Below are 22,233 nucleotides of genomic sequence, written 5' to 3' on the forward strand. Positions count from 1 at the left end.
GAATCTCTGCACTCTGGACACAGCCTGAGCCTGCGCTGGCTGCTGGCTGGGCCTGCAGCTGTGGGGCTTGTGGTTTGGGTGCTGGCAGCCCCTGGCCTCACACTTGCTCTGTGCAGCTGTGGTTCCAAGAAATACAGTGGAGACCTGGCCACAGGGGAGAGGTGATACCGAGAACCTGTGAGAACACCAGTGGTGCTGGGGGGCCTCAGGGAACCGCAGCTGGGGGCGGGAGGGTGAGGCAGAGGCTCAGGGGAAGCCGGAGGTGTGCACAAGGGTTTGCCTTTGTTTCGCTCAACAGAGAAGATGGGGGGGGGGAGAGAGAAAACCCAAATAAATGACAGTGTGAACTTAGGGTGAATCTGGCAGTGAAGCAAGACTTCCTGGAATCGTGAGGTGAGAGCGGCTTGGCTGAGAGACAAAAGCTTGAGAGCCTCTTGAGTGCTGGAAATTAAGTAGCATCGGAAGCAAATATTTGTGTCCCCTGTACGTGGAACCCCAGGCAATCACAGAATCCCAGAATAGTTAGGGCTGGAAGGGACCTCTGGAGATCACCCAGTCCAGCCCCCTTGCCAAGGCAGGGCCACCTGGAGCAGGTGACACAGGAAGGTGTCCAGGTTGGTTTGGATGTCTACAGAGAGGGACACTCCACACCCTCCCTGTTCCAGGGCTCTGCCACATGCAACAGAACGAAGTTCTTCCTCATGTTGAGGTGAAACTTGCTGTGTTTTAGCTTATGGCCATTGCTCCTCCTTCTGTTGTTGGGCACCACTGAAGAGTCTGGCACCATCCTCTTGGCACCTGCTATTTTTATTCATTAATGAGATCCTCTCTATCTTCACTTTTCTAGACTAAATACACTAATAGATCTCTTCTAGTCTTTCCAAGCTCTTCCTTTGCTAGTCAGGACTGAATATCCTTCTCCCTCCCAAGGATGTCTGGCATTTTCCCCCATAGATTTTTAAATTCTCTTCTGGCAAAGACACAGAGGGTCTGTAGCACTCTTTTGTGCTAAGCAATAGAGTGTAGGTCCCTGAAAACCCATCACTTGATGCCTGTGTCACCTTCAGCCCAGTGCAATCTAAAAACCCTTCCAGATACTTTGCCTTGCACCTCACTTGCCACTCTCATGGATGCACAGGTTTCAGAGGTGGCTGGGACTTACAGCCATGTGTGTGTACACCAGGCTCCAGGTTAAAAGTAGTTCTGTCAGTACCTGTACCACTGGTCAGCAGGATTTTTAGTGTGGACTGTGTTGTTACTGACAATAATGACTCATACTGTAAGCAATAATTTGAATTCTAATGACTCCACAATTGAGCATTCATCCTACCCAGTGGTTGGAATGCTGTGGGCAAATGTGGAATGGGGTCACATTTCTAAAATACTTTTTTAATTTATGATTTTACTTGCTCCTTAATACATCACTTTGATTTTTTTAAATTGTGTTTACGTTTTTTTTTTATCTGCAACAGTAAAAACAACAACAAAAAAAGCCAATTCAGGAGCAGCCAAGCACCATTTCTTTAGATATTGTAGACAGGGCATCTGAACAAGCTGACTTGTTCTCCAGGTTTTAGAGACGCTCATTGTCAAGTCTTTGTTTTCTCCAAAATTAGCATTTTTCTGTGGTGAGGGACATTTCTCTCCAGGATGTATTGACTGTGTATTGAACCCTGTAAATGGTGTGAGTGATGGTAAGCCCTGCTGAACAGCCTGCCATTTCAGTTTAGAGTGCTAGGTCCCACTGAATTTACCTAACACATTCCCAGGGTTACTCACCAAGGCTGCCAAAGTGTTTTCTCTTCTGTCCCGGTGGAACTTTTGTCATTTCATCTCCAGCCTTTAAAGCTGGTGATCAAACTGACAGTTAAAATGGCTTTTATATATGAGATGGTTGTGCTCTGAATCTGTTCAGCTGAGAAGATGTGGGGTATCCTGCCCAGCCTTTGGCCAGCTGCTGTTGTCCCAGCTTTTCTGTCTGGGACTGGCATCTCTTTTTTTGTACCATCAACCCCTTTGTTGCTCTTCCCTGGTGTTGTTCCAGTCGGATTCTTGTGCAGAGGTCGGGAATGTCTGACCTGCAGGGTATTTTGTAGTCTCTATGAACACTGTAATGCTTGGCCAGAAATACATCATCTCCCAAGATGAGATTTGAAAGGGGTTCTGCAAAGTGCTGTAATTTATCAATTTGCAGTGCTGATATTTTGGAGATGGTGGTGTGCTTGGAAAAGCACAGATTTTCACTGAATCATTTGCTAGAAGATGAAAAATACTGAGAAGAATCTGAAGAAAATGGTTTCAAAACAATTTAGGATAATTTAATCATTCCTGTTTTCCGAGAAGGAAATCTAGTGGCAATGGCAGTGGGATGACTGGACACGCTCTGTGTCATGGTTGCTGGATTTTCCTGGTTCTTTGCCAGTTAAAAAACCTTCATCTTTGCTCATCAATCAAGTCGAATAATTATTTTCATAATTATTCAACTTTTTATTGCAGTGAGATACTTATGTCTGGAAAAAGATGTCGTTTCTTTAGGTTGTCACATTATTTTTAATATCTTTTAATTTGGTACTATTATGATAAACATGCATATTATGAGAGAACCAGCCTTTGCCTCAGTAAGGAGCATATGAAATAACCAAGACAACGAGACAAAGGGGGGTCGGGAAGCAGGATACAAAGCCTAAGGAATACCAACATCTCATTTCATTTGCACATGTGGTAAAAGCTGAGATGGGCCATATTTAATTAGGAGCTTTGGCAAGCACCGTAAAATATTTTCACTGTGGAATGTGTAAAGTAGACATTCCATTAAAAACCACCAAGCTTGAAATTGCTAATGACAAACTTTAAGGAAGTTAATAAATGCTGAGAATAGTTCTGGTGTGTGGAAGTCACATTTGGACATTTGTAATCAGTAACTTGTGCTACTCCAGGAACAGATGGTTCTGAGTTACTGTGGAGATTTCCTGGAAATATTTGTAAGTGTGCAGAAATGGCTGGTATTTCAAAGAGTGATTTAATGGCCAAGCAGAACTTTTTGGGTGCCTCTTGGAATCATCAGCACCTGCTTTGCCAAACCAGCTGTGGTTCCAATCTCTGGCTGTCTCCACTGCCAGAGTGTTCTCAGACTGATTCATCTGGAGCTGTTGGCTGAATGGCCAAAGCCATTTTTACACAAAAGTGGGTAGATAAGGTGTTTTATTTTTCCCTGTTGTTGTCTGATAGTCCTCTAATGGTTTCCTACAAGTTGGAGGCCTGTGAGAATGTTTTCATCCATTGCTGTCTAGGAAAGAAATGCCAGAGCAGCAGTGAGCAAAATGTGATTTTGGAGGCTGTGAGCAAAATCCTGTATGAGAGCAATGCCAATAATGACACAGTGACCAGGGCAGGGCATTGTGCTGTGACTCCTCATCCCTGGCTGGGGCTACTTAGGTGTCAGTCACCAAACTCATCTTTGCAGACTGACTCTTTCCTGCTCAGCAAATGGAGATGTGGGAGAAAACAATGAAAACAGTCAAAGTGCTTGTTGCTGGAAAGCCCCTGAAGGCCCCACATGGTTGTGGCTGTGAAAAGGAGCCTAAAGAAAGACAAGGCACCAGTGGCTCCCAACAGGCTGTTGTTGGCAGAGCCAGGCTGCTGGAATAGCAGCAAGGCCTAACACAGCTGAGTTGAAAATCCCTCTCCATCCCCGACTGTGAAGCAGTGCAAGCTTCACTTCTGTTCTCTCAGCACTGGGGGGGTGTTTGTATGCAGGGGCCCAGTACTTCAGTACGTTTAAAGCAGTTCATGTCTTGTGGGAAAGCTCAGAAAATGCTGTCTGACCAAACAGCCCATGCCCTGGGAGCTCTGCTCTGGGGATGGGTCATCAAAGCTCATCTACCTGAACACTTCATTTTTGTACCTGTTTGCATCCTCCCTCCCCACTTACTGCAGGTGTGGACTGGCCTGACATGAAGGGTGACCAGCAGCAGCAGATATCTTCATGAACACTGCAGCTGTGCACAGGGCATCTCTTGGCTGCACCCCATGCTGGGGGATGGATCCAAGGAAGGCCTTATGCCCTTATGTACAAGCCTGCCCAGTTCAGGCTCCTGACAAAGGCCATTGTAAAGTAGAAGAGAAGCTGACCTGCCTGCTAGGCCTTGTTGCTTTTAAATATTCCTGCTTATGCCAAGAATATGCAAGTTTCCTTGTTAAAATGGGAGGCAGGTTATTTTCCTGGTAATGGATTTTATTTTTACCTGTTGGCAAAATCGAGCCAATTGTTTTTTGTTACTTTTGTCAGACTTTCTGGATTTAGAGGAAAAGTCCAAAGCAGACCTCTCAAGTGGAGTATCCCAGCTGTGGTGGGAGTGCCTTGGGCAGCAGGGCCTTGTTTGTGTGTTGCTGTGGGACTGCAGGGAGCTGTGAGCACCTGCTGAGCTGCTGAGGAACTCAAGGTGTTTGTGAGCTTTCTGTCTTAGAGTTTTCTCCAGTGAATAACAAGGGAAGTTCATGCTGCAGTCTGAGGGAGGCACATGTGTGTTTTCTCTTGTGGCCAGTCACTTATTTTCACAAATGTGGAAATCTTGGAGACCCTTTCTGCTGTATTGGATTTTACATGACATTGTGAAGGGATTTAAAAAAGAAGAGAGCGATGGGAGGGAGGAGGGAGCAATGAGAGAGCTGCATGCAGATACAGGAGCATGGATGAAAACCTATTCCATGTGACTTTATACCACTAAAACATAGTAGGAGCCCACAATCTGAAATCCATGCAGGGAGCTGCTCATGTGGATCATTTAGTAACCCATTGCCTTTGCTTTTCATCTGCAGGTTGGATTATTAGTTTAGATGCTGTTAGCAGCTCCTCCAGATCACACACCCTACTGAGACAGTGTAGAAATCTTAAATTTTGATGCTTGCAAATTCTGAAAGCTGAAATTCTGAAGTAAATAAAATGGTGTTGCAGAAGATAATGTGCTCCAGCTGTTTGGTTATTGCTTTTCCTAACAGTGCAAGAAGATTTCAGAGGATCTGTGGGAAATTGTATCCGGAGGATTTGGTTGCTAATCAAAGCACCCTGTGGGGCAGATGGAGCTGAAGTGACTTCTGGCACGTCAGTTCCATTGCTACCATCTGTGTTTTTAAAATTAGCGACAAAAATACATTTCTCTGGGTACACAGTTGAGAAATTTAAACTGCAGTCCTCAGATCACAAAGGTGTGAATCAAAACAGCTCCCTCAGTAATATTTGTTTGTTTTCGTTAGGATCTGGTCTCTTTAGTTGTGGAGGAAGAATCTCAGAAATGTGCGAATTCAGGGCCCTGCTTCCCAGTTCCTGTTCCTCATCCTGTGATCCTGGAGGTCGGCTGTGGCTCTGGAGCAATTGCTCTGAGTCTGCTGTGCAAACTGCCACAGGTGAGCTTTCCTCAGTGCTCCTGGTCCAGCAGTGCCTGGGCTAGAGGACAGCCCCGCTCTGCTCATCTTCATTGAGGTGTCTCTGGTGGGATTTGGGCAGCTCAGGTCTGTGGCAATCAGGCTCTGTGAGTTCATACTAAGGAGAGGGGGGTTATTTGGGAATTGCTCTCCCCAGCTGTCTGCAGGAGCAGCAGAGACATAATCAGAATGAAAGAAGTGAATGTGCTCATTCTTCAGCTGTCACAGCTCACTTGGCCTGGAGCACTGGTGGGTGTTGGTTTAAGCTGATAACCTGGGCTGAGGGCAGGAGGGATGAGACATGGGCACACACTCATTAGTTGAATTTATGGGGCAGTCATCTCTAAAAATCACCTTGCTGTGAACCAAAAGATCTTGTCTCTAGGAGACTGGAGACTGAATGAATCCAGGGAAGGGCTTACCATAGCAGTGTCAGTACTTGGGATCAATATGACAAGCATATGTCACTGCCACCACTGCCAAACCACCTTTTACAAGTCTTTTGTTCCCTGGTAACAACCCACAGCTTCTGAACAAAGTGAAAAGAGCAGGAAGGGGACTGAGGTCTGGGTCACCAAAGCCCTTCTTGCCCCTGATTCTTGTGGCCTGTGACATGTTTACTGAGATACTCTTGGTAAGGAAAACGAGAAGTGAATCCAAGATCTCACTGTGTGTGCTTAAGGGGAAAGTATTCCCCTTTCCTCAGAAGTGCAGACCAGCCAGTTCCTTCTCATGAACAAGAATTGCTGTGGCCAACCCCTCCTCCTGTAGAAGTGTAAACCTTGCTGTGTAAAAATTAGAGGTTGGTGCCTGTAATGGGAGGGGTGTTTCCTCCTCCCAATGACCTGAGAAGGTTAATACTTGAATTTCATGACTTCAGAGCATAATTGGTCTGATTTCCTGAGCTAGGAGAAGAGCTTCATGCTCTTTTCCTTGCTTGTTAAGTTAAAGAACTGTATCAGTCTGTCCCTGTGACTGATAACAGTCCTTTCCCAGCACAAACAACTGTGCCCAGAGAAATAAGGAGCCTTGACTGATTAGAATTAGTGGTACCCACACTGACAGCTAAGTGGAGTTTACAGTGTGTAATCTCTGTAGCGTTTGAGGCAGAATTTGGCACTAGGGTACTGAGAAAACAGCAGCAACTTTTCATTTATGGACTCAGCTGCGTCCTTCACGTTCAGGGTCAGCTTCATGTGTGTGGTTTGTAGCCTGGGGCTGTGAAACTCATCCCCTTAGGAATGATGGCAAATCACACCATCATCTGCAAATGAGGGTGTTTCTTCAAGTTTCTTCAAGCATGTGTTCTCTGTGTAAATTCTTGCCAATAACTGTGCTTAAAAAGCATTAAGCAAAGCAAAACCAAGTTAGGCCTTTGCCTGTGCTTTTCCCAAGGTGGAATGGAAGGCCAAACAAATCTCTTGGCTGTGTAGCCCTGCCTCTTAACATTTTGCTGGAGAACTCTCAGATACTTGACACACAGTCAAGTACGTGCAGTCAATACAGGCAGTGAATGTGGTGTAAGGACTGCAGTGGAGCAACTAGGTAAAAGGTGTCTGCATAACAGATGGAAAATTCCAGAACCTCTGTCCAAGTGCTTGTGTTAATGCTGGGAGGGATTCTGTCTGTGTTAGAGAGGAGAAACCTTCAACGTGATCTTCCTTCAGCCTCTGTCTACCCCAGACTAGGCAGTGTTGTGTCTCACGCTACCAGGAGCTGTGAGCACGTCAGATGCTGTGACTCAGTGTGACTGTTGCTGTCAGCTCAGAGGCCTGTCTGTTTGGGTGGCTCCTGGCTGTGGTGCAGAGTGCCTTTGGTGACGTTAGTGCCTCACTGGACGTGACTCACGATCCCAGCAGTGCCCCAGATACATTCTTCATGAGCTGTTCCTTTCAGGAGCCAAGATGAACAGTCAGTTGTCAGTTTTGATCTTGCATGTTTGGCAGAGCTTGGGAACTTTGATGTTGTAACACGTGGGGTTTGTTGGCTCTTTTTTCTGTCCCAGAGCCAGGTCATAGCCATGGATAAAGAGGAGGCTGCTGTGGATCTCACCAGGGAGAATGCACACAGGTACAAGACCATGTATTACTCGTTTTTTGTAAATTGTTGTTTGAGAAAGACCAAGATTCCTCAGTATTTGTACATGCAGTTCATTTTTATCACCACTGGAAACCAGAGAATGTTTGGTAGAGCTCCTAAAGTGTGTAATAACTTGGAAAAAAATGCTTATGTTTACCAGAGTATTTTTTCTTTGACTTGTGAACACACTTTGTAAAGACAGCAGCCTCAGTAAAGCAATAGTACTTACACACTGTTTGTTGTAAAGGGTTTTCAAAGTGTTTCTTGGTAACTCCTCTTATCCCTTTCTGTGAACTCAGGAAGCTCAGGGCAGCAGGAGGAACGTTTATGTCACTCAGGAGTGAAGGACAAGTGGCTCCCTAGGTCATTATTGCTGTGCTTGTGTCTGTCCTTGCTCCTCTAGAAATAAGCTTGCACACTCCAGTAGCACTTTTCCTCCGCTGTGCTCTGAGTGTGGCCTCCCTCAGGATCCTCCTTGCAGAATTGGTTTAGTGGGAATGGTGCTGCTGGGCCCCAAGCTGTTTGGACACCTGGATGTTCAGAGCTGCTGAATCAAAGCCTTGTGCCTGAAATCAGGACAGATGTCTGTCAGGTTGACCTTGTCCTTCCTAGTGGCTCCACTTCCTCAGTTGGTTCTTCTGTCAGGCTGTTGTGGACTGTCACTACCACAGGGAGCTCCAGAGCTGGAATCCCAGAATGCTTCTGAGTCCTGGATCCCAGTCTCTGCAGACATTGTGAAGGGTACAGAGCTCCAGACTGCATCCATGTCCTCAGGAAATGCTGGGCCCTTGGCATTAATTAGAGCCATGTCACAAAGAATTCCTATTGCTGTTTCTCATGGAGTCCATGAGTTTCAGGAGGTGCTCATTAACTGGAATTTCTGTCCACAGGGCCCACATACACTTTTTTCCCAAGCTGCTGCCAGCACTGGGGCTACAGAGACAGGATACTTCTGGTTCTGGCTGCACTGAGCTGTATTTCTTCACTTGCAGCCCAGCCCCAGCTCACAGTGAGCCTGAAGAGATGTGTAGGAACAGGCCCTTCCCAGGCTTGTCACCACACTGTCACCCTTTGCCTCCTAGCCCAGTTACACAGAATGGAGAGCAGAGGTTTCCTTCTGAAGTGTCAGTGTTGAACCAAGTTCTGTTGCAATTTTTCATAGATATAGTAAAAGCTGGCCAGATCTTTGCCTCCTTGGTGGATTATTGTTCTGTCATCTGGGAAAAATTGTCTTGCTTATTAGCATTGCTTGTTGGCCTAAGAGTGCATGAGGGAGTGTAAATACCCTGTCAGAGGACCTCGTATTTCTCCATGGATATTTTCATTGCATCCTTGAAACCTTGTCCATGGCGTGGTGCCCTGTAGCTCTTGGGAGAGGAGCCAGCAGGATAAGCTGTGTAACTGCTTGACTGAACCCAGCTTGGATCCTGCCTGCTTTTCAGAGCTCCCTTATCCCAGCTGTGTTCTCCAGATGCTTAGGTGAGTCCTACTCTCACTGAATCAATCCTGTGCCCATGGCACCCAGTGCAGGAATCCCTCCCTTTCCTGATGCCTGTGTGTGCTCACAGGGCAGCTGTTGCTGGTCTGGGAATGGCATCTTCTGTGGGAGGCTTGGAGTCTTGCTCCTACAGTAGATCCTGACCAGCCTGGTCTTTCTGCCTTTGCAGAGTACTTCCTCTGACATTGTTCAAATGTCCTCACAAGGGCCAGAGGCAAAACTGGGGAGAAGAGAGAGGTATTTTGATGGGTGGATCACGTGGCTGAGGAACTTCTCCATCCTTGCTGTGTCACTCTCCCTGTTTCTCTGACCTCTGCTGTGGTATCAGGCTGCCACCAAGCCCAAGGCTACTTTCAGACTGGCCTCTCTTTTCTGTCCCAGGAGCATCAAGGGAGCTTTGCTCAAGATTCCTAAGACTTAAGGATCACTGTCTCAACTATTTTCCCCTGGCAAGGAGAATATAGAGGAGCCACACTCTGGAATCACCATGGGTGCAGAGTGTGCTCTTTGCTTTGAATTTTGTTCCTCGAGCAAAGAGCAGGTCCTAAATTGGGGAATCCAGCTGCAGTCAGTGGGGTGGGATGTAAGTGTATCAGATAAGAGGTGTAATATTTACTGATCTGTTTGTAGAATGTGCTGTTCATGAATCCACACAAACTTGCCTCCTAAGCTTTCTGTTCTTCCGTCTGGAATTTTACAGGCTGCAGCTCCAGGAGAGGATTCACATCATCCACCAAGATGTTTCACACAGTAACTCTTTTCACTGTTACAATCCCCTTTGTCTTTCTCCCTTTTTTGTTTGATGGGGAGGCAGGTGTGACATACACCCAAGGGACCCCTCTGGGATGCAGGTGGCAGGAGGGTGTTGAAGTTAACAGAGAAGAAAGTCAGTAAGAAGTGAGCCAGTGAAGCTTTTCCCTTCAGAGATTTCCAGGCCATATGATCAGCTGAGAGAAGTCCCTGTCTACACCAGAAGGTGAATTGTTCCTGGTTTTAGGTGTCCAAAGGTTGTGTCTGAGCTGGTAGTACAGGTGCCCTTTGCTGTTACTGAGGAGAGGCAAATATGTACATGTTGTAATTCATTCCATGTTGACATGGATGCTTTAGATAAACTTGTACATGCCTATCTCTCCACTGATGTTAGAGGGAGCCCATATATTTAGCTTAGATTAAATGCCCAGCCTTATTCACCTGAAATTAGGTGAGTTGAACCAGGGAAGGATACTTGTCTTACCCAGACTTGGCTGAAACCAGTTAAAACTGACATTTGCTGAGGCTTAAGCAGTGAGGTCGATGCTTGGCTGTTCCCTGGGTAGGATGTTGACACTGAGCTTATAGGGAAGATACCACAGTTCAGAGCTGGTTGTGATTCTTCTTCTTTTCTAGGTTCTGCCAAACAGCTGCTGCTCTGGGGCCCCATAGATGTCATAGTCAGTAACCCCCCATATGTTTTCCATGAGGACATGGCTTCCTTGGATGCAGAAATCCTCTGGTAATCAGACAAATAGATTTTTTCCTCTCTTGTTCCTTGGAGCAAGGTTTTCTGTCTGCTTCCTTGTACTACACACAACTGCACACAAAACATGCAAATGTAGTATACATGTGCAAAGTGTGGGTGTGTTTATGTGGTATATAATAATTCAGTGTTACTTTGATACTGCTTACAGGCCTGAAGCAGTATCAAAGTATTTTAAATACTCATTAAAATGGAAAACACACACACTTTGAAACCAACAAGTTCTCAATCCAAAATTGTTTCAGAGACTTTTTCCTGTTAGACTTTTTTTTAAATAATTGGTGTGAGTTTATGAAAGAAAGAGTAATCTGAGCAGCTTTTTGTGATGGGTGGAAATGCTGCTACCCATTCTCATCCCAGTACATGTCTTAAGCAGAGAAAAAAAAGAATAAGCTCTTTTGGGATGTGGAACTACTTTGCGTGTGCTGGTTCTTCCCCAAACTCGATTGTCTGCGTGTCAGGACAAGGTCCTGCCCCCACCTCTGTATGAGATGCACAGCAGAGTTCTGAGAGCTGAGCTGTCTCCACCCCAGCTGGCTCTGCTGGGTTAGCAGGCAGCTGATGTGGTTGTTGGCTTGGTTGAGAGCAAGCACCAAGCCCTGGCTGTGCAACCCCTTTTCTCCCTGTGCAGCTCACACAGAGAGAACAGACCCACTGCTGGAAGTGTGAGCCCCTGGCTGCAGCTCCTGATCTTCAGGCAGACTCCAGGGGATGTTTTCTGCTGGTGCTAAAAGTAGAATTTCTCAGCCCAGTGGTAGCTGCCCTCCACTCCCTGTATTTTACAGGAAAGCCCTGGGTGCTGTCCCCTGCTCTAGGAGCACTGGAGCTCAGCTGTGTTTGGTGCTCCTTTCTCCATGAAGCCTGGGGTGATCCATTCTCAAGGGCCACATTAATTGCTGTTAAATGTCATCTTTTTCCCACACTCCAGCTATGAGGACCTTGATGCTTTGGATGGGGGAGATGATGGGATGAGAGTCATCAAAACAATTCTGGCTTTGGCTCCTTCTCTTCTGAAGGATTCTGGGTAAGCACTGCTCTCTCTTTGAATTCCGTGTCCTTTATCCACTCAGTTCTGTAACTTCTACACCTTCCTGTATGAAAACAAAACAGAGGGAAAATAGTTGCAGAACTATACCCCCACTGCCCCATTTAATAATAGCACTTTAGAAAATGTCATGTGTATGAGCAAAATTAGCTTGAAATGGGTTAATAAAGGGATACAGGCCTTCCTTGACTGGTGGTGCTGTTTCATGGTCATTACTGAAGTGGGAACCTTTAAAGGTCAAAGCAGGAACAAAAAGAACGTGGAAGAGAGTGCAAAAAGCAGGGGAACTTTTTAAGGTGAATAACTGATGGAAGGAGAAGCATTGTAGAACTCTGGGAGGATGGATGTAGATCTCTATTCCCTCCCCTTTAATTAGGGGAAACTTGTTTATTGTGCCAGTATACAATGCTCAATATCCCAGGAGAAAGAAGATCAGCCAGGGATAGTTTCTTAGATGTTAAATTTCTCCCTGATTAGTATTCAAGACTGATTGTTCCTGCTCTCTGTCATGTGGGATCCATTTTGAAGATCATCATGCTGATAACCAAAAATCTGAATGCATTGTTCATGTGCCAGGGCATTCACACATCCTGCTGAATATTCCTGACACTTGGCCAGCATAAGAGAGGTCATTGAAAATCTGCTGTTCTGAGAAGAAGAATGGGAAAACTGAGAGGCATACTCCATGCAGAATTCATTCCTCATGCTTTGGATGACCACAGGAGCAGAAGATGCTCCTCAGAACTTCCCAGCAACAGAGACTGGTCCCATGGGGTTGTTTGTTAGGATTATTTCTTTTCCTTCCCTTTTTGCTCATTGTATAAGGTGGAGCCCCCATTGAGGAGTGGAAGTTTTTTAGGGTCAGAAATGAGATCCACACCCAGCTTGGTGAATTTGTAGGGAGTATTCAGTGTGGGATGTTTTAGGAGTTCTCAGGACAGCATAGGATGGGGCTTGGCCTCTGTCCTCTGCCTGTTGATGTTGTATCTTGCTGTGCTCTCCCAGGCCATGACCAGCTCCATCCTCCACACGCCTCTGAGCTGGGGTGGTTCTGCCCCATCACAGGAGGGGAGATGGGAAGTGAGCTGGGGTTGTAAAGCCTGCCAGAAATGGAAGTAGCCCTGCAGTGCCCAGGCCTAGTCCTGGTGCCCCGACTGAGGCTGGCTGATGAGTTTTGGGTAGGCCTGAATGCTGGTGGTGTTTTCATGACTGATTTATGGAGACATTTACTGTGGGAGGATGTGTGTGCTGCCTTGTACTTCATGGCTCTGCTGCCTCCACACAGAGGAACTTCCTGCTGCCAGGCCAGTGCTCAGTGTCTGTGCATTTGCAGCATAAAACTGCATTCTGGCCTTACATCTTTGGGGGCTTCAGGAAGACATTGCTGGTGGTATCTCTGCATGACCTTCAAAAGGGCTCCTTACATCTTGACACAAGGGCTTAAGTACCATGAGAATTCCCCCCCAGGTTCAACACTTTCTCCCCTGAAGGAGGCAGTTGGGATCTGCATGTAAAATAGACAGCTATGATCTATTTTAGGATTACTGGATTGCAGTGCGTTTGCTGACCTTTTTATTTCCCACTGGTAGGAGTCATCCAGAAGGAAAGACCTTAATTTTTATCAATTTAACAAGCTAAACATGTGCATCTCTCTGCTTTCTACACTTGAACATGTCTTTTCAGGAGTGTGTTTCTGGAAGTTGATCCCAGACACCCAGATATGGTGGAGCACTGGCTACAGGCACACCCAAACTTACCACTCACCCTCCGTGCCATTCACAAGGACTTCTGTGGCAAGTAAGTCTTTTTTTACCTTCAGATTCTTGCTTCAGGTGTAGGTCTGTGTCCTTTGTGGAATATGTCCCTGCACCCTGATGAACTGGATGAACTCAGCCAGGGAAGGGCCACAGCTGAAGCCAGTCTATGACAAAATAGGGACTCAGCCTTCTGATATCCTGAGACAGCCTGGCAAGTGTTTCTGAGTCATAAATTCTGACACAGGTAAGCATTTCTGGTGGAGTGACAGGCTTGGGGGGATTATTGCCATTGGAAAATTGCTGCTTTTATAGGATAGATGTAGAGGCATATTCTCCCAGAGTGAGACTTACAGTGCTGGTCATTCTTTTTCCCACAGGCCTAGGTTTCTACACATCCAGAAACAAAGCAGATGACAACTGGAGCAGACATAACTCTCCTTGCAGGATGCTTTGTGCTCTTGAGCCTGGCTGAACAGCTTGTGGAAAACTCCTTTTGCTGGGTGAAAGGAATCTCCACTTCATTCCCCTTTGCTGGACTCCATGCAGTGACAGACCCCTTCATTTCCCAATACAGACTTCACCCAGAGATGCAGAAGTTCAGCTGAGCATGTGGAAGTGTTTCAGTGTTTCACCTTTCTCAGGGAGCTGCAGGAAACTTTATAGTGTGCTCTGCTAAAGCGGCTCATTAATCTCAGGACCCAAGATGGAGTTCACAGCTCCAGATATTTCATTAAAAATACAGCTTCTCAACGTGCCAGATCACTCATTTGACCTAGAAAGGATTCCATTATTTTTTGGCCTTGAGATTCATTTATATAGAATGTGACCAGATTGGATGATAGGTCCAAAGTCTGGCTTATATTGGCACATGGATTTGCAGGTATAACAGGACATGACTGACCTGCACATTTCAAATTTGGTTCTGTTCCAGGATCCTGATGCTCCAACAGTAAATCAGCCTTTGTTTCCCACTCCTGCTGAGTGACATGCCATTGAAGGATCAGTGCACATGTTACAATACCTGATCTACAGCCCTTGACACTTGGTGGATGCTGCCAGAATCAGTTAAAATGCTGTAATAAAGATAGTGCTTCAGATCAGTGTCTTTACAGGAATTGCTCTGCAATTCTTCAGACCTGACAAAACACCTGGCACCCACACATTGCTCTGATAGTAATACAAGTGCCCAACTTCCATGCCAGGCATTTACTAGCAAGACTTCACACAGAAGGCCAGAGTTGCTACTCCAGTTTTGCAGATGGAGAAGTTGGAAAACAAGAGGTGAAATGACTTGTACAAAATTTGACAGCAAGCTAAGTTTGGAGTAGGACTCAGTCTCTTGACAGTGTGGGAATAGCTGAGGTCTGTCTCTTTGGGAAGGATGACTCAGAGCAGGGCTGTCTGAAACAGCACTGAGAGAAGTCCCTGAAATGGACAGTCAACATCATGACATTATAAATAATGGCAAGATTAAATTCAAGCTGCTGCTTGCTGTTGCTGCTGTTTCCAGTGTTGCAAGTTCCTTTCCTGACCATAGCTAGTGAGAGAAGGAAGGAAAGCCAGCAAAGGAAAGGATCTGGTGTCCAAATGGAAGCAGTTGCTGGGCCAGTGGAGGTGAGCACTCAGGAGGGGTGGAAGTGTCCAGACAGTGACCCTGCAGTCTGTGTGTGCCAGGGATGTGCTGTCAGGCCCTGTCCAGGCTGGACTGGGACTGCACTGCCAGAAACATTAGACAGGAGGTGCACCAGCAAACTGAGTCTGTTGGGAAGGCTGCAGCAGATTCAGAGGCATTTCATGAGCACTAATACATCTCCCTTTCCCCTCTACCTCTCCCACTCTCCCTGCTCTTTCATTCCCCCTTACCTGCTGAACACTGGCCCTGCTTCCCCAGAGAGCCCCGAGCTCTCGCTGATGTCCCAGCGCTCGGGTCTCCAGCTGGATCCTTCCCACCCTCTGGGCTCTTGCAGCCCTGTGCACACACTGCCCTTTCCCCCTTGTACCTCTGACGCTGCATTTATCCACCCCAGGAGATAGTCATGTCCTGGACACTCTTTATTTGAAACTGTGAGTCTTCTCTGGCCTGTAGTACCTGCTCTGGTCAAACACAGTAAAGGAAATCTGGGGGAGGAGAGAACTAAAAGAGATCAGTTAAAGTGCACGTGAGCCTAGGTTTGGAAATAAAGCCTCAGCACAGCTGATTTCTGTTTTGCTAGAGTTTTACCAGAGCCATGAGTTCAAATTTTAGTCAGAGGTGTTGTTCTGTTTGGTTGTGGATTTGTTTTTAATAGTAATCGATGGATATTTTTAAAATTCATTTACTCAGACTCTGTTTAGAAATTAAATTTAAAGAAATGTTTCAGGTTTCTCCTGGCTGTTACCAGTGTTCATGTATGAAAGAGAGCAACATGCACAGCTTGCTTTTGCAGGATGCCTTAAAAGCTGGGTTATGGGAGAGTTTTACAGCATCATGCTTCATTCTTCAGGGGCTGGCTGTCCCCCTGCAGCAGGCTGCAGTTAGCTGACCCTCCGAGGGTGCTGGGGAAGGCAGTGTGCTTTTTCTTGGAAGCATCAATCAGTCACTTGTCCGAGCTCTGAGCAGAACAAATCCCCTGTGAGACAGACCGTGGGTCTAATCCAGTAGGGCAAGTGTTAAATTCCTATATTTATAGTAAAGCAATGGTGAAAATGCTTGCATTTCCATGGATTTGCATTGCATAGGGGTTATATGTCTTGGAAAATCACATGGTGCTGCTGACCTTTTCATAAAGAGTGGAGAAAAATTGCTGTTCCTCCCAAGAGGCTGGATGTTCTTGTCAGACTCACATCCCAGGGAATGTGCTGGTGTCGTACAGTGTGTTCCTCAGTGCTTTACACGTATTGGCCCGGGCTCATTTTGGGACAGAAAAGCTCGCTGGAGGTGGTGGTTTTAGGGGGCTCCCCTGGGCTGTGTCTGTGCTGCCCGCGGGCAGGAGGCTGAGCTGCCTCAGCTCCCTGTGCATGTGAGCTCTGCAGAGCTCCCTGGAGCCGCAGGAGGCTGACGCCTCCCTTGGCAGCGTGCGTAATCCAGTGTCTGACATACACGGAATTTTCTGGGAATTTACTGGGTCTTTGGAACCCAGTAAAACGGTGATTTGATTCCCGAGGTGGTGCTTTCAGAGAGGAGCTTCGTTTGCTTTCAGGCCCCTGAGGAGTGTGGTCTGTGTGTGCTCCCATCGGTGTTGTGGGGTCACCAGGTGTGCGGGATCCACCGGGATAACTGCCCTGCCCCGAGGACGAGCTGGGAAAGGCTCGCGGTTTGGCAGAGCCCTGCAGATGGAGCTGCGGGCCCAGTTTAGCTGTGTCCGTGCTAGAGAGACTCCTGCCCGCTGCGTGGGGAGGGGCAGACCCCGCCAGAGAGAACTGGGGTCAGCAGAGGGCAGAAGGGTCGGTGCAGCTGCAAAGTGGGGCTTTAACCTCGATTCCTGTGCCGGTGAAACAGCTTCGACACTGGGCTTGTGTCGGCAAACTGGAAGGGGACTCACAGCTTGGTACAGGACTGGGGTTGTACCTCATGCTGTTGATGGGGGGCCTGAAGGCCCCCTAGGGCTGGAGGTCAGAGACAGAGAACCATTCTTGTTCTGGTGTAATGTCCACGTGAGCACCCCAAAGTGCCACCTGTGCTTTCAGTGTCCGCCCAAGATGTGGGGTGAGAGGGCCTTTCCCAGGGACTTTAGAGAGAGAAAGAAATATGTTCATCCTCACAGAGGATAAACTACCTGTGGTCTTGTAGGAATGAGACTGCTGCCCCTGTGAGGCACTGACTGACAGGGTGACTCCACTGGGGTGACACAGAGCGTCTCTGGGGACCCAGATAACCGAATGTGTGTGGATTACTGGTTGACATTCGATGTTCCTCAATGTGGGGCCATAGATCAAAATGGCTTGGAAGAGAGCTTGACAGTCATCTAGCCCAATTTCTCTGTCCAAGTAAGCATCAATTTGCCTTACATCATTCCTGACAAATGTTTGCCCAGCCTGATCTAAAAGGCTCCCAGTGCTGACAAGGGACTTCTGCATTCACTCTGTTTTGGTGCTTTGTTGTTCTATCTGCTGCAAAGTTATCCCCTGCAATGGCAGCTCGGGGTGATTAAAACCGAGCACTTCTCCTGTCCTGAGGTGAACAGCTGCCTCTCTCCTTAGAGCACCTTCCATGTCTGTTCCCATGTTTCCTCAGTCTTCATTTCTGAGGGAAAGAACTCCAACACTGTGTTGTTTCTGTCAGCTGTGCACATCCTTCCCTCCCTGCCTGTGAAACGTGAGGGGACCACGTGTGCCGCAGACACGTCGCAGGTGATACTTGGGCCTCTGGTGAGTGGAATAACAAAGCTGCTGGAGCTCATCCTGCTGCAGAGGAGGAGTCATTTCCCAAGTGAAGACTAAGCCAAAACTTGCATTAACATTTTGTTTGTCTGGGAAAGTTATCAAAAAGTGTATTTAAGTTTTAATAAACTACAATTTCCACTCCAGTTTGAATCCAGAGGGACAAATACCCAGTGAAAAAAGACTTCTCTCTCACAGTCAGGATGATAATGAGATACCAAGAGAGACTTAATCCAGTTTCCAGACTATTTCCTTTTCCATAGATGTTTTGATATGCTTTCAGTTGTCAGAAGTTTCAGATGTTTCCTCCTGTGGAGGGTCCTGTCACAGTCCTTCTCTGTTTCTTTTGATTTTCCTTCTGGGCTGGATCCTGGGATCGGGCCTTTGGGGAGTATGGTGTGTGCAGATCCACTGGAGGTTTTGCAAAATTAACTGTTTTTCAAGGGATTTTCTCTTGAGCAAAGTGCCTTAGATTTCTTTCTCTTGTGTCTGAGGAAAGAAATCCACATGCCTTTGGATTCACTGTGGGGCAGAGTGGGTAAGGATAACAAAGAAGGAGGAGCTTGTTTGCAGTAGTTCCTGCCCACAGGCAAGGCCAGAGGAGCTCCAGCAGTGCCCAAAAGCAGGTGTGACCTGCACTCTTCTTCATCTGCTATTAGTAGGTCAGAGGCAAATAAGCTGTCATTCCACTTTGCTCCCTTTGGGAAGTTTAATGCTGCATTTGCTGGAAACTTTCCAGTGGTTCCATCCTATACTGGGATTCAGCAGATCTGGATGCAGATCCCTGCTGGGTGACAAACTGCAGGCCTGACCTTGGTGTATTTTTGCTTACTCTGTTCCCTGCTGTTCTGGTTGGAATGTTATTCCTTTACTGTCTTATAAACCATTGTGAGAGTACCTGATATAGAGGATGTGGGTACCCCATTACATAGGACTGTGACTGTCCTATGGCTCTTCTTCAAGTACAGCCAGAAAGAGCAAAGAACAAGCCAACTTCCATGAAATATCTCTCCTCTGCTGCTTGGTGACAGGGCTCACCCCCCTGCTGCAGCCTGGTAAACCAGACTGGCTTTGCTGCTTTCCAGTGCAAACCCAGAGGATGTGGGAGTGAGCCAGAGAACTAGCACTAGTTTTTCTGCAGCAAGAGCATCTCTGAGCACGATGAGAGCATGACAGAGGCTGCTGCTGCTGCTGGGAATGTGCATCGTGTTCACAACAGCAGCTGGTGCTCTGGCAGGGCACGAGTCACATGTGCTGCCTTGCAGGCAGGTGCAGAGAAGTGCTGCCACACCTTGTGGTCTCCGTGGTTTGTCTCCTTAATGTGGTTGGTGCAGAACTGAGCTCTAAAGATCTGCTTCATCTTCTCCCTTCACCAGCACACCCAAGTGGTCACTCCTGTGCCTTGTGTGCTCATCCCAGCATTTTGGGCAGAGTGGGCATCACCATGTCACTGCAGTGGCAGCTGCCCCAGCAGCCTTACAGTGATAACCATGGCTCCATGAGCAGGGCCACCACAGGCTGGAGGGCCTTAAGCACTGTGTGAGCAAACTGCTGCCTGGGGAGGAAGGGGCCTTGGCCACATTGAATATTTACTCTGGGTTCAGCTTGCTTTAAAGGGCCACAAAAGTAGTCTCACACTTCATCCTTTCTTTCCTGCCAGCTGGGATGTTCTGAGATCATCCTGTCCATGACAGGGAGCATCAGGACAGTTGGCAGAGATTCTCAGCTCCCAGGCTGGAATTTGCAGTGTGGCAAAGAAGAGTTTGCCATATAAATATCCAGGGCCAACAGGTGTGGTGAGAAACTGAGGCACAGCAAAGGAAGAGCCATGGCAGAGTCTCAGGAGGAGCTCAGGTGCTCTCAATGGCAGATCTGGCAACTGAGCTGTAGCTGTACTGGTTCCTCCCTTGACTGGTTCTTTAAATAGTGTCTATCCCAGCTGTTCCTTGGAAGGATGATAGTGCCTAAGGAGCAGGAAGTAGTGGTTGTTATTCCTTGGTGGAGAGTGTGACCAGAGAGATGTTCAGTTTTGAGAGCCTCGGTGTTGGGATGTGACAGGAGGGTAATTTTCACAGTTGGTGTTACTGGCACAGCCACTGCTGCAGGACCTGGGGCACACAGATGGCAGATTGTTTGGAGGAAGGGAGTGGTGAAGAAACCAGCACGTGAAGCTCACCTAGAGAAGATGACCATTGAGAAAGGGTGGGTTAAAATGAAGTCAAGGTTTTAGGAGGGCTGGCCTGTGCTGCCACATTCCTGCCCTGGCACTCTGAAATCATAGTACAAGTGTGGGGCTGAGCGTCTACAAGGTGCAATTTGTATGTAGGAGGCAAACTCTGAGCATTTCTGCTCAATGTCTGCACTTCAGCAAGTGAGTAAAGCCCCTTCTCTGATGTGGATGTTTTCCTGGTGGACCACGGATTCTGGGCAGGAAACAGTGGACAGAGCAGAGGACTGAGGAGCTTTATTGACTGAGAGCAGAGCACTGCTCAGGGTGTGTCACAAAGGTGCCACTGGCCTGAGCTTCTATAAACCCAGTTTCTGTAAAAGTCAGGAGTCCAGGGGAGGCAAAACTCTGCTTCTAGTGGGATGTCTTCAGCAATTCTTATGTGAGAGATTTTGATTTCCACTTTATGCCAGCTGCTGTCTATAGTTTTAGCTACCCACCTGTTTCTTCTTCCTCTCTTGGTGGTTAGCTTGTCTCTGTGTTTTGTGCATACACAACAACATGCACACATGAGGGACATGCCCCTCACCTTGGCAGCACAGTGCCCAATGCCATGGAGGCCTTACCTGGCAGCCTGAGCTGCTGCAAGAGCTGCAGGACCCAGCAGTGCTGGCAGGAGAGCAGCTTCTGCCATCAACATCCTCACTGCTGGAACTGGAATACACATCTAAGACTGGAATGTGAACACAGTTGCTTGGGTTGTTGAAAAAGGCTTGAATTATTATAAAACTCCTGGCCTGGAATTTGGCTGATGATTAATTACTTAGATTTGCGTAGTGCTTTGATGTTCCAGCTGTAAATCCAGAGCAAGCTGTTACAGCTCTGTTGACCTCAGTGGAGTCATCCCAGTCATTCCAGTTGGCACACCTGGTGCTGTGTGGTATTTGTATTCTGTGAAACAAGCGTCCAGTCATTGATTTAAGCCTTTCCAGGGACTGGAGGCTGTTAAGCTGATATATCTTTTCTCCTCTCCTGTATTGCTTTGCCACTTACCCGAGACTGACCTGCTTGCCATGCTTTGACTTTGAGCTTGCTGCTCCTCTGGAGTCCTTCTCTGAGCCTTTGCAGTCTGTGCTGTGTTTGTGTTGCCATACAGCTTAGAGACTCCTCGCAGGTTGCTCCATCTCTAGATTTTTACTACTCTATTCCCCTGCCAGTATCTTGTTGTGTAACTCTCCCCTTGCCAATCTTGTTGGCTTGCATGGATAAATTTCTTTATGCTAGATAATTTAGAGTGAGCTTGTGACAGAAAAAAATCTACTCTAAGAGGCAGTTCAGTCTTGCATCGTCCTTGGTGTGGTGTTGCAGCTGATGGGATTTGCTGGGTGGAGTCCTGGTGCTGCCATGTGCTCTCCATGCTCGAGAAGAGCAGATTAAGATCATACTTGGCTCAAACAAGGCTTCTTCATTTAATGTGTATGAGCAGTGGGCACTCAGGCTGAAAGTAGATTTTGTACTTCAACTTCCAGGTCAGTGAGTTTTTTGTCTTGTCTGTGTCAGCAGACAGTAACCCTTTGTTCAGCAGCACAACTTTTTCCACCTCAGCAACACACACACACACACACACACACACACACACACACACACACACACACACACACACATGTGATGCAGGTCCTGAGTTGTGCAATAAACTCCAGGGTAAGTTCCATAAGCCTGACAAATATATTGTCTGTTCTGCTTCAGGTCTTGATTGTGTGCCCTATTGACCAGCAATAAAGCCAAGACTATGGAGGTAGTTACTTATTTGTTTAATTTGGCTTTTCCATCCGTCACTGCCTGGGTGGAAAAGAAGAAGGCCATAAATGCTTTGAGAGTAAAAATCTTGTCTTTGGAGAGGTGATCTGTGTAACTTGTGAAAGCTGGATAATCTAATGAAATTGGTTAAGTATTAAATAAATTACTTAATGTAGTAATTAAGTAATTTTGTTACTAAGTAGGGCTGGGATTAAGGCCAGGACAGGTCATGAGCACAAAAATTAGAAGATGAAGGCATCCAGAGGAACGCCCTGTAACCTGTTGCTGTCCTGATCACAAAATAACTGCTTGGAATCCCATCTTTGCCATGGTTGGTGCTTGCTGGAACCTTCCCCTGCTGCTGTGTGTCTGGAAAGGCAGGAGGGGAGGCCCCAACCCACTCTGATGGTGGTGCCTTTTCCTGAGCCCCTCTGGAACGTGTGGGCACTGGCCAGCAGAGCCTTGAGCGTGGATGTCACTGTCCATCCCACACAGGAGTGGGACACTTCTCCCTCTCCAGGTCTGACCTGCTGCTTTCTGCAGACCGTGGGCAGAGGAGTGAAGGGAACCCCCTTTTTTCTTCCCTTTCTAGTC

General features: G+C 47.1%; 2 protein-coding genes across 5 annotated transcripts in view; both read left to right on the forward strand.

Moving 5' to 3' along the window:
• Positions 1-17,821, forward strand: part of HEMK1 (HemK methyltransferase family member 1) — a 32,156-nt gene extending 14,335 nt beyond the window's left edge. For all 4 annotated transcript variants that reach the window (XM_039390957.1, XM_027728894.2, XM_039390922.1 and 1 more), the window contains exons 5-11: positions 5,254-5,403; positions 7,427-7,491; positions 9,699-9,748; positions 10,385-10,490; positions 11,443-11,538; positions 13,243-13,356; positions 13,694-17,821. In XM_039390957.1, the coding sequence (XP_039246891.1) occupies positions 5,254-5,403; positions 7,427-7,491; positions 9,699-9,748; positions 10,385-10,490; positions 11,443-11,538; positions 13,243-13,356; positions 13,694-13,730 (618 nt within the window). In that variant the 3' untranslated portion in view covers positions 13,731-17,821. The remainder of the gene's footprint in view (positions 1-5,253; positions 5,404-7,426; positions 7,492-9,698; positions 9,749-10,384; positions 10,491-11,442; positions 11,539-13,242; positions 13,357-13,693) is intronic.
• The window catches only part of MAPKAPK3 (MAPK activated protein kinase 3), a 123,000-nt gene continuing 115,537 nt past the window's right edge, over positions 14,771-22,233 (forward strand). Inside the window, exon 1 of the mRNA XM_027728420.2 lies at positions 14,771-14,930. Coding sequence (XP_027584221.1) covers positions 14,778-14,930 — 153 coding nt within the window. The 5' untranslated portion in view covers positions 14,771-14,777. The remainder of the gene's footprint in view (positions 14,931-22,233) is intronic.

Source organism: Pipra filicauda, unplaced genomic scaffold (assembly GCF_003945595.2).
Source record: "Pipra filicauda isolate LSUMZ 115617 unplaced genomic scaffold, ASM394559v2 scaffold102_size2360937_pilon, whole genome shotgun sequence".
NCBI lineage: Eukaryota > Metazoa > Chordata > Aves > Passeriformes > Pipridae > Pipra > Pipra filicauda.